This window comes from Molothrus aeneus, unplaced genomic scaffold (genome assembly GCF_037042795.1).
Source record: "Molothrus aeneus isolate 106 unplaced genomic scaffold, BPBGC_Maene_1.0 scaffold_30, whole genome shotgun sequence".
Lineage (NCBI taxonomy): Eukaryota > Metazoa > Chordata > Aves > Passeriformes > Icteridae > Molothrus > Molothrus aeneus.
In genome coordinates, this window is record NW_027098964.1 from 3,956,970 (window position 1) to 3,967,890 (window position 10,921).

Below are 10,921 nucleotides of genomic sequence, written 5' to 3' on the forward strand. Positions count from 1 at the left end.
GTCCCGGGGCTGCGGCGCCTTTATTGCAATGGAGGGGGGCTGGGGGATTGGGGGGCACCCCAGGTTTGGGGGGACCCTCGGGGGTTTGGGGTGAACTCGAGCATTGGGGGCACCCCAAATCTGGGGGTCTGGGGGGATTTGGGGGACCCCAGGTTTGGGGGGACCCTTTGGGGGCCCCTTGGGGTCTGTGAGAAGTCCTGGGAGGGGTTTGGGGGGATCCTGGGGGATTTGGGGCACCCCTGGGTTTTGGGGGTGCTGAGGGGGTTTGGGGGGGATATTGGGGGTGATCCCCCTGGGTTTTGGGGGTGCTGGGGGATTTTGGGGGACCCCGCGTTTGGAGGATGTGGGGGGGGTTTGGGGTAGGATTTGGGGGGATCCCCCTGGGTTTTGGGGGTCCTGGAGGGATTTGGGGCAACCCCAATGCACTGGGGGGGGTCCTGGGGTTTGAGGGGATCCTCCTGAGCTTGGGGGGACCCCGGGTGCATTGGGGGTTCCTGCGGGATTTGGGGGATCCCTTGTGGGGTTGAAAAGTCCCCCTGGGGTTTGGGGGTCCTGGGGGAACCCCTGAATTCTGGGGGTCGCTGGGGTGTGAGGGGTTCACCCGGGCTGGGGGCAAAGAGCATCCCCAGAGCTTTGGGGGTGTCCCCAGTCCCGGGGTGCCCCATTTTGGGGTGCCTGGGGCTTTGGGGCTTCCTGGGTGGGGTTTTGGGGGTCTCCCCGGTTTTGGGGTGCCCCAGTTTTGGGATGCCCGGAGCTCTGGGGTTTCCTGGCTGGGATGATGAGGTTTTGGGGTGCCGCGGTTTTGGGGTGTCCCCAGAGCTTTGGGGGTTCCCGGAGAGGCTGGTGAGGGTTTGAGGGTCTCCCAGTTTTTGGGGTGCCCATTTTGGGGTGCCCGTTTCAGTCCTTTCTGCGCGAGGCCTCGGCGTTGGCGCGCTTTAGTTGGGTGCTCCTGGGTGGGATCATGGGGGTTTTGGGGCGCCCCATTCCTGGGTGGGATCATGGGGGTTTTGGGGCGCCCCATTCCTGGGTGGTCTGGTGAGGGTTTTGGGGTGCCCCATTCCTGGGTACCCCATTTTGGGGCGCCTGTTTTGGGGTTCCCGCTCAGTCCTTTCCGCGCGAGGCCTCGGCGTTGGCACATGGCAGTTGGGTGATCCTGGGTGGGATTATGGAGGTTTTGGGGTGCCCCATTCCTGGGCGGGCTGGTGAGGGTTTTGGGGTGCCCCATTCCTGGGTGCCCCATTTCGGGGTGCCCATTTTGGGGTGTCCATTTCAGTCCTTTCCGTGCGAGGCCTCGGCGTTGGCGCGCTTTAATTGGGTGCTCCTGGGTGGGATCATGGGGGTTTTGGGGCGCCCCATTCCTGGGTGGGATCATGGGGGTTTTGGGGTGCCCCATTCCTGGGTGGGCTGGTGAGGGTTTTGGGGTGCCCCATTCCTGGGTGCCCCATTTCGGGGTGCCCGTTTCGGGGTTCCCCTTTCAGTCCTTTCCGTGTGAGGCCTCAGCGTTGGCGCGCTTTAATTGGGTGCTCCTGGGTGGGATCATGGGGGTTTTGGGGCGCCCCATTCTTGGGTGGGCTGGTGAGGGTTTTGGGGTGCCCCATTCTGGGGTGCCCCGTTTTGGGGTGCCCGTTTTGGGGTTCCCATTTCAGTCCTTTCCGCGCGAGGCCTCGGCGTTGGCGCTCAGCAGTTGGGTGCTCCTGGGTGGGATCATGGGGGTTTTGGGGCGCCCCATTCCTGGGTGGGATCATGGGGGTTTTGGGGTGCCCCATTCCTGGGTGGGATCATGGGGGTTTTGGGGCGCCCCATTCCTGTGTGCCCCATTTTGGGGTGCCCCTTTCAGTCCTTTCCGCGCGAGGCCTCGGCGTTGGCGCTCAGCAGTTGGGAGATCCTGGGTGGGATGATGGGGGTTTTGGGGTGCCCCATTCCTGGGTGGGATCATGGGGGTTTTGGGGTGCCCCATTCCTGGGTGGGCTGGTGAGGGTTTTGGGGTGCCCCATTCCTGTGTGCCCCATTTTGGGGTGCCCCTTTCAGTCCTTTCCGCGCGAGGCCTCGGCGTTGGCGCGCAGGACGGCGCCGGGGCTGGGGTACGGCCGCTGCTGGAACAGGGGCCCGGCCGCCGTCGTGTCCGCGCCCGTCTTGGCCTCGTTGCGCTTGGGCAGCCCCGTGGACCACGTCCCCCTGCCGGGACACGGCGAGGAATGGGGGTCACGGGGGTCCCCCAAAACCCGGGGCACCCCGAAACCGCCCCCCCGTTACCCCAGGCCGTACCGGGGCGCGTCCGAGTAGGCGCTGGGGTCCATCGGGTCCAGCTCCTCGTCCTTGCGGCCGCCTGGGGGGGTCAGCAAAGCTCCAGAACCCCCCAGAATCCTGGGGGAACCCCCCCTCGGAGCCCCCCAAAATCCTGGGGACCCCCTCAAAATTCCTCCCAGGGAATTCCCCCCGGAGCACCCTGGAATTCATGGGGAACCCCCTCCCCACAAGCCCCTGAAATGCCAGGGAATCCTCTATGGAATGCTTGGAACACCCCGAAATCCCAGGGGAACCCCTGGAACCCCCCGAAATCTCAGGGGACCCCCTGGAACACCCCGAAATCCCAGGGGATCCCCTGGAACACCCTGAAATTGCAGGGGACCCCCTGGAACACCCCGAAATCCCAGGGGATCCCCTGGAACACCCCGAAATCCCAGGGGACCCCTGGAACCCCCCGAAATCTCAGGGGAGCCCTGGAACCCCCCGAAATCCCAGGGACCCCCCCCCAGAATGTTCAGAGCCCCCCAAAATCCTGAGGGAATCCCCTTGAAATCCCAGGGACCTCTCCCCCAGAACACTTGGAGCCCCCCGAAATTTTGGGGGATCCCTCCCCAGATTTCTCAGAGCCCTCCAAAATCCCAGGACCCCCCCTAAACCACCCGAAGTCCTGGGACCCCCCCAGAACACTTGGAACTCCCCAAAATCCCTGGGGAACCCCCAGAACCCCTGAAATCCTGAGAGACCCCCCTGGCAAAACACTGGGAGCACCCCAAAATCCCAGGGATCCCCCCAGAGCCCCCCAAAATCCCAGGAATCCCCTGCGGAATGCTCAGAGCCCCCTGAAATCCTGGGGGGCCCCCCCAGAACGCTCCTCAGAGCCCCCCAAATCCCAGGGACCCCCTCAGAATGCTCAGAGCCCCCCAAAATCCTGAGGGATCCCCTAAAAATCCCAGGGACCCCTCCCCCAGAACACTTGGAGCCCCCCAAAACCTTGGGGGATCCCTCTCCAAAATGCTCAGAGCCCCCCAAAATCCCTGGGACCCTCCCCAGAATCTTCAGAGCCCCCCAAAATCCTGAAGGATCCCCTCGAAATCCCAGGGACCCCCCCAAAACCTTGGGGGATCCCTCTCCAAAATGCTCAGAGCTCCCTGAAATCCTGGGGGATCCCTCCCCAGAATCCTCAAGAGCCCCCCAAAATCCCGAGGAATCCCCCCCAAAATCCCAGGGGACCCTCCCTCAAAACCCCCAAAATCGCAGGGACCCCCCCAGAATCTTCAGAGCCCCCCAAAATCCTGAGGAATCCCCCCAAAATCCCAGGGACCCCCCCAGAATCTTCAGAGACCCCCAAAATCCTGAGGAATCCCCCCAAAATCCCAGGGACCCCTCCCCCAGAACACTTGGAGCCCCCCCAAAACCTTGGGGGATCCCTCTCAAAAATACTCAGAGCCCCCTGAAATCCCGAGGAATCCCCCCAAAATCCCAGGGAATCCCCCCAAAATCCCAGGGGACCCTGCCTCGAACCCCCCAAAATCCCAGGGACCCCCCCAGAATCTTCAGAGCCCCCCAAAATCCCGGGACCACCCCCAAACCCCCTGAAATCCCGGGACCCCCTGGAACGCTCGGGGCTCCCCGAAATCCTTGAGGAACCCCCAGAACTCTGAGAGAACCCCCCCCACCCCCCCCCCAAAACGCTTGGAGCACCCCAAACTCGCGGGGGCCCCCCCAAATCCCCTGTGCCCCCCGGTACCTTTCTTGCCCTTGGGGTACGGGGCCAGCTCCTCCCGCCGGTGCCCCCGGCGCTCCCGCGGCGCCTCCTCCTTCTCGGGGGGCTCCTCGGCCTCTGCGGGGCCACCGGGGCTCAGGGGACCCCAAATCCCTGGGGGGACCCCAAAGCCCTGGGGGGACCCCAAAGCCCTGGGGGGACCCCCCAGATCCCCCTCAAGCTTTGGGGACACCCCCAGTTCCTCCCATGGGGTTTGGAGACCCCCCCTCAGATCCTCCTGTAGGTTTTGGGGACACCCCCCCCCCCCCCCAAGTTTTGGGGTTCCCCACAGATTTTGGGGCTCTCCAAGTTTTTGGGGACCCCCCTGGGTTTTGGGCCCTCCCTCCCGGGTTTTGGGGTCCCCCCAGTTCCCCCCGCCCCAGGTTTTGGGGTCCCCCCAGTTTTTGGGGACCACCCCGGATTTTGTGCCCCCTCCCAGTTTTGGGGTCCCCCCCAATTCCCCATCCCGTAGGTTTTGGGGACCCCCCCAAGTTTTGGGGTTCCCCACAGATTTTGGGGCTCCCCAAGTTTCCCCCCAGTTTTTGGGGACCCCCTGGGTTTTGGGCCTCCTCCACAGGTTTTGGGTTCCCCCCGGTTCCCCCCCAGGTTTTGGGGTCTCCCCAGTTCTTGGGGATCCCCCCCAGGTTTTGGGCACCCCCCCAGTTCCCCCTCCCAGTTTTGGGGTCCCCCCAGTTTTCCCCTCCCAGTTTTGGGGTCTTCCCAGTTTCCCCCCCCAGGTTTTGGGGCCTCCCTAATTTTTGGGGATCTCCCCCAGTTTCTGGGCCACCCCCTCAGGTTTTGGGCACCCCCCCAAGTTTTGGGGTCCCCCCAGTTCCCACCCTCAGTTTTTGGGGATCTCCCCCAGTTTCTGGCCCCACCCCAGGTTTTGGGCACCCCCCCAGTTTTTGGGGACCACCCCGGATTTTGGGGACCCCCCCAGTTTTTGGGGACACCCCGAATTTTGGGGACCCCCTCAGTTTTTGGGGACACCCCGGGTTTTGTGCCCCTCCCAGTTTTGGGGTCCCCCCAGTTCCCCTCCGAGGTTTTGGGGTCCCCCCCAGGTTTTGGGGTCCCCCCAGTTCCCCTCCCAGGTTTTGGGGTCCCCCCCAGGTTTTGGGGTCCCCGCCAGTTTTTGGGGTTCCCCCAGTTCCCCCCCTCAGTTTTTGGGGATCTCTCCCCCCCAGTTCCCCCCCCCAGGTTTTGGGGTCCCCCCCAGGTTTTGGGCACCCCCCCGGGTTTTGGGGCCCCCTGCCCCGGTTTTGGGGTGCCCCCACCTGCGCCGCCCCGCGCTCTCCGTGCGGGTTTGGTGATGACGGAGTTGGGGTCGCTCGGGGACAGCCACGACACCAGGTCCGTGTCCACGTTCCAGTAATAGGGCAGCCCACTGGGGGAGGGACGGGAACGTGGGACCTGTGGGGCCAGGGGGGCCTCCGGACCCTACAGAGCCCAGAACGGGGCCCTATGGACCCTATAGAGACCAGGGGGGCCCTATGGACCCTACAGAGCCCTGGGGGGCCCCTATGGACCCTACAGAGCCCTATGGACCCTACAGAGCCCAGGGGAGCCTACAGAGCCCTATGGACCCTACAGAGCCCTATAGACCCTATAGAGCCCAGAACAGGGCCCTATGGACCCTACAGAGCCCTGGGGAGCCCCTATGGACCCTACAGAGCCCTATGGACCCTACAGAGCCCAGAACAGGGCCCTATGGACCCTATAGAGACCAGGGGGGCCCTATGGACCCTACAGAGCCCTGGGGGGCCCCTATGGACCCTACAGAGCCCTATGGACCCTACAGAGCCCTATGGACCCTATAGAGCCCAGAACAGGGCCCTATGGACCCTATAGAGCCCTATGGACCCTACAGAGCCCAGGGGAGCCCCTAAGGACCCTACAGAGCCCAGGGGAGGGCCCTATGAACCCTATAGAGCCCTATAGACCCTACAGAGCCCAGGGGAGCTCCTATGGACCCTATAGAGCCCTATGGGCCCTATAGAGCCCAGGGGAGCCTCTACGGACCCTACAGAGCCCAGGGGAGCCCCTATGGAGCCTACAGAGCCCTACGGACCCTATAGAGCCCTACAGAGCCCTACAGACCCTATAGAGCCCTACAGAGCCCAGGGGAGCCCCTATGGACCCTATAGAGCCCTACGGACCCTATAGAGCCCTACAGAGCCCTACAGACCCTATAGAGCCCTACAGAGCCCAGGGGAGGGCCCTATGAATCCTATAGAGCCCTTTAGACCCTACAGAGACCAGGGGAGGGCCCTATGAACCCTATAGAGGCCAGGGGAGCCCCTATGAACCCTATAGACGCCAGGGGAGGGCCCTATAGAACCATGGGGGAGGCCAAATTATCCCATAGAGCGATAGGGGGCCCTATGGACCCTATAGAGCTCTATGGACCCTACAGAGCCATGGGGGGCCCTATAGAGCTGTGGAGAGGCTATGGAGCCCCACAGATCCTATAGAGCCATGGGGGGCCCTATAGACCCTATAGAGCCCTATGGCCCCTATAGCACCATGAGAGAGCCCTTTGGACCCTACAGAGCCATTGGGGACCCTATAGAGCCCTATGGAGCCTATAGAGCCCTATAGACCCTATAGAGCCACAGGGGGCCCCATGGACCCTAAAGAGCTCTATGGACCCTACAGAACCATGGGTGCCCTATGGATTCATGGGGCGGGGGGCTATGGATCCTATAGAGCCCTACAGATCCTATAGAGCCCTAGGGGGCCCTGTAGAACCCCATGGAACCTATAGAGACTGGGGGAGGGCCCTATGGACCCTATAGAGCCACGGGGGAGCCCTATGGACCTTACAAAGCTCTATGGACCCTATAGAACCCTACAGATCCTACAGAGCCATGGGGGGCCCTATAGAGCCTTATAGACCCTACTGAGCCATAGGGAGGCTCTACAGGCCCTATAGATGCCTATGGACCCTACAGAGCTCAGGGCTGGCCCTAGAGATCCTACAGAGCCCTACAGGCCCTATAGAACCCTCATGGGGGGCTATGGACCCTGGGAGGGGCCCTGAGGACCCTACAGAACCCTGTGGGGGCTATGAACCCTATAGAGCCATGGGGAGCACCTAGAGACCCTATAGACACCTATGGACCTATAGAGCCATGAGAGAGCCCTATAGAGCCATGGGGGGCACCTAGAGACCCTATAGACACCTATGGACCTATAGAGCCATGGGGAGCACCTAGAGACCCTATAGACACCTATGGACCTACAGAGCCATGAGAGAGCCCTATAGAGCCATGGGGGGCCCTATGGACCCTATAGACACCTATGGACCTATAGAGCCATGGGGGGGCCCAATGGACCCTATAGACACCTATGGACCTATAGAGCCATGAGAGAGCCCTATAGGGCCACGGGGGGCACCTACAGACCCTATAGACTCCTATGGACCTATAGAGCCATGGGGGAGCCCAATGGACCCTATAGACACCTATGGACCTATAGAGCCATGGGGAGCACCTACAGACCCTATAGACACCTATGGACCTATAGAGCCATGAGAGAGCCCTATAGGGCCACGGGGGGCACCTACAGACCCTATAGACTCCTATGGACCTATAGAGCCATGGGGGAGCCCTATGGACCCTATAGACTTATAGAGCCATGAGAGAGCCCTATAGAGCCATGGGGGCCCCTATGGACCCTATAGAGCCATGGGGGGCCCCTATGGACCCTACAGAGCTCAGGGGGCCCCTATGGACCCTACAGACCCCATAGGCCCCAGAGTGCCCGGCCAAGGCTCCTATAGGCCCCCAGCAGCTGTAAAGGGTCCCTGTAGGGCCGGAAGGTGACCCTGACCCCACAGGGGGGGTACAGACCCCATAACACCTGCAGAGGGACCTACAGCACCGGGAGGGTCCTTATGGACCCTATAGGGCGTGCGGAGAGTCCCTATAGCCCTGGGAAGCCCTGAGGAGGGGCCCTATGGCCTCTATAGGGGCCGGGAGGGATCTGTAGGGGCTGGGAGGGATCCATAGGGGCTGGGATGGATCTATAGGGGCTGGGAGGGATCTATAGGGGCTGGGAGGGATCTGTAGGGGCTGGGAGGGATCTGTAGGGGCTGGGAAGGATCTATAGGGGCTGGGAAGGATCTATAGGGGCTGGGAGGGATCTATAGGGGCCCTACAGCCAGGGGAGGGCCCCGATAACCCTCAGGGAACCCCAGGAAGGTCCCTATGGCCCTATGGGATGGCATGGACAGCAGGGGTGTTCCTATAGCCCCTATAGGTGATCCTATAGTCCCTATAGGATCTGGGGGGTCCCTATAACACTGGGGAGGGTCTCCCAAGGAGGGGGAGGGGTCTCCCGGGGTGGGGGAGGGTCTCACCAGGTGGGGTCGATGACCTTGTACCAGGGCGGCATCAGCCCCTCGAGCCGCGAGGCTTCGTAATCCACATGGGCGTCATCGTAATCCTCAGCGATGATCTCCTCCTCGGGCTCTGGGCGGGGCGTCACACTGACCCCGCCCACTGCCACACCCACCGCCAAAACCCCGCCCACTGCCACACCCACCGCCAAAACCCCGCCCACTGCCCCAATCCTCAGCGATGATCTCCTCCTCGGGCTCTGGGCGGGGCGTCACACTGACCCCGCCCACTGCCACACCCACCACCAAAACCCCGCCCACTGCCACACCCACCGCCAAAACCCCACCCACTGCCCCAATCCTCAGCGATGATCTCCTCCTCGGGCTCTGGGCGGGGCGTCACACTGACCCCGCCCACTGCCACACCCACCGCCAAAACCCCGCCCACTGCCACACCCACCGCCAAAACCCCGCCCACTGCCCCAATCCTCAGCGATGGTCTCCTCCTCGGGCTCTGGGTGGGGTGTCACACTGACCCCGCCCATTGCCACACCCACTGCCACACCCACCACCCAAACCCCACCCACTGCCCCAATCCTCAGCAATGATCTCCTCCTTGGGCTTTGGGAGGGGCATCAGCATGGCCACACCCACTTCCCCATCCCTGATGTGCCCACTGCCCCACCCGCCATCCCAAACCCCACCCACTGCCACGCCCACTTCCCAAACCACACCCTCTGCCCCCAATGCCACCCCCAATCCTCAGTATGATCTCACGCTCTGGGGCGGCGCCATCAGCTCAACCCCGCCCACTGCCACACCCACATCCCCAGCCCCCCTCCAGTGTTGGGCAATGGTCTGGGGTGAGGCTGGGATGAGAGCCCCACCCACAGCCCAGAGCCACACCCAGTGCTGCTGACCCCGCCCACAACCCAGAGCCACACCCAGTGCTGCTGACCCCGCCCACAACCCAGAGCCACACCCAGTGCTGCTGACCCCACCCACAGCCACACCCAGTGCTGCTGACCCCACCCACAGCCACACCCAGTGCTGCTGACCACGCCCACAGCCACACCCAGTGCTGCTGACCCCGCCCACAGCTGAGCCCCGCCCTGCCCATAGCTCCGCCCTTAGCTGATAATAATGTCCACAGCCCCACCCACTTTCCCAACCCCACCCACTGCCCCTAATCCTGCCCACTGCCCAAAGCGCCGCCCACTGTCCCAACCCACCCACTGCCCATAGCCCCGCCCACTGCCCATAGCCCCGCCCACTGCCCATAGCCTCACCTACTTACCCAGCCCCACCCACTGCCCCTAACTCCACCCACTTCCCACAGCCCCGCCCACTATCCCAACCCCACCCACTGACCCTAGCCCCGCCCCTTGCCCATAGCCCCGCCCCCTGCCCCCTACCCCCACCCCCCACCCTGCCACCATTACTCGGGGTCTAGGGTCGGGCACACCCAGGCCACGCCCACTCCTCACCCTGGCCACACCCCCTCCAGCCCCACCCAGCGAAGCCCCGCCCCCTCTCACCGGGCTCCACGTGTTTGAGCAGCCCCCGCTTGGCCAGGCGGGACTGGAGAGCCACGGGCAGCGGCATGGCCGGGGGGCAGCACCGGGAATGCGCCGGGAATTCACCGAGACAGCACCGGAGAGGGGCCAGCACCGGGACAGACTGGGGACACACCGGGATAGAGGCGTCAGCACCGGGACAGCACCGGGAACCGACTGGGGGCAGCACCGGGACACCGGCTGGGGGTACAGGACAGGGGGATCAGCACCGGGAACCCCGGCTGGGGCACCGGGACAGGGTCAGCACCGGGAACACACTGGAGACAGACTGGGAATGCCCCCGGAATCACCGGGGTCAGCACCGGGAACCAACAAGGATCCGGCTGGGGGCACGGGACAGGGGGGTCAGCACCGGGAACAGACCGGGAACCACCGGGAATACCCCGGGAACCAACCGGGGACACCCCGGGAACCCCGCAGAGCCCCGGGACCCCGCTGCGGGCGCGGCTCGGGGTTCCGGGACCCCCCGAATCTTTCCGGGATCCCCAGAGACCCCTCGGTGTCCCGGGACCCCTCTCGGGCACTGGGGAGAGCCCCGAGAGCTGCGGGGACAGCCCCGGAACCGGCAAAGGAGCCCCGAGACCCCCCCGGTAACCCCGGAGAGCTCCCAGAAACCCCCGGTAGAGCGGGAACCCCCCTGGAGACCCCCGGAACCAACCCGGGAACCCCAGTTCGGTCCCAGTTCGATTCCAGTTCGGTCCCAGTTCCCCCAGTTCGGTCCCAGTTCCCCCAGTTCGGTCCCAATTCGGCCCCAGTTCAATCCCAGTTCAGTCCCAGTTCCCCCAGTTCGGTCCCAATTCAGTCCCAGTTCACCCAGTTCGGTCCCAGTTCCCCCAGTTCAATCCCAGTTCGGTCCCAGTTCAATCCCAGTTCGGTCCCAGTTACCCCAGTTCGGTCCCGGCTCCCACCGGAAGCCCCCGCCGGCCTCGCGCCGCTCACGTGACCGCGCTGCCCACTTGGCCCCGCCCCCGTTGCCCCGGTAACCCCGGCATTTCC

General features: G+C 63.9%; 1 protein-coding gene across 2 annotated transcripts; it reads right to left on the bottom strand.

Annotated features, from left to right (window-relative positions):
* Window positions 1-1,481: 1,481 nt before the first annotated feature.
* PQBP1 (polyglutamine binding protein 1) lies at window positions 1,482-10,868 on the bottom strand. 2 transcript variants are annotated; one of them, XM_066570540.1, is made up of 7 exons: window positions 10,811-10,868; window positions 9,887-10,028; window positions 8,370-8,481; window positions 5,284-5,393; window positions 3,995-4,087; window positions 2,266-2,326; window positions 1,482-2,175 (listed from the first exon to the last, which is right to left on the bottom strand). In XM_066570540.1, exons 2-7 carry the CDS (start codon window positions 9,951-9,953, stop codon window positions 2,025-2,027), a joined length of 594 nt encoding a protein of 197 aa, XP_066426637.1. In that variant the 5' UTR covers window positions 9,954-10,028; window positions 10,811-10,868; the 3' UTR covers window positions 1,482-2,024. The 2 variants fall into 2 exon arrangements, with proteins under 2 accessions (XP_066426637.1, XP_066426638.1); XM_066570541.1 differs by lacking the exon at window positions 10,811-10,868 and adding an exon at window positions 10,592-10,601.
* Window positions 10,869-10,921: the final 53 nt, after the last annotated feature.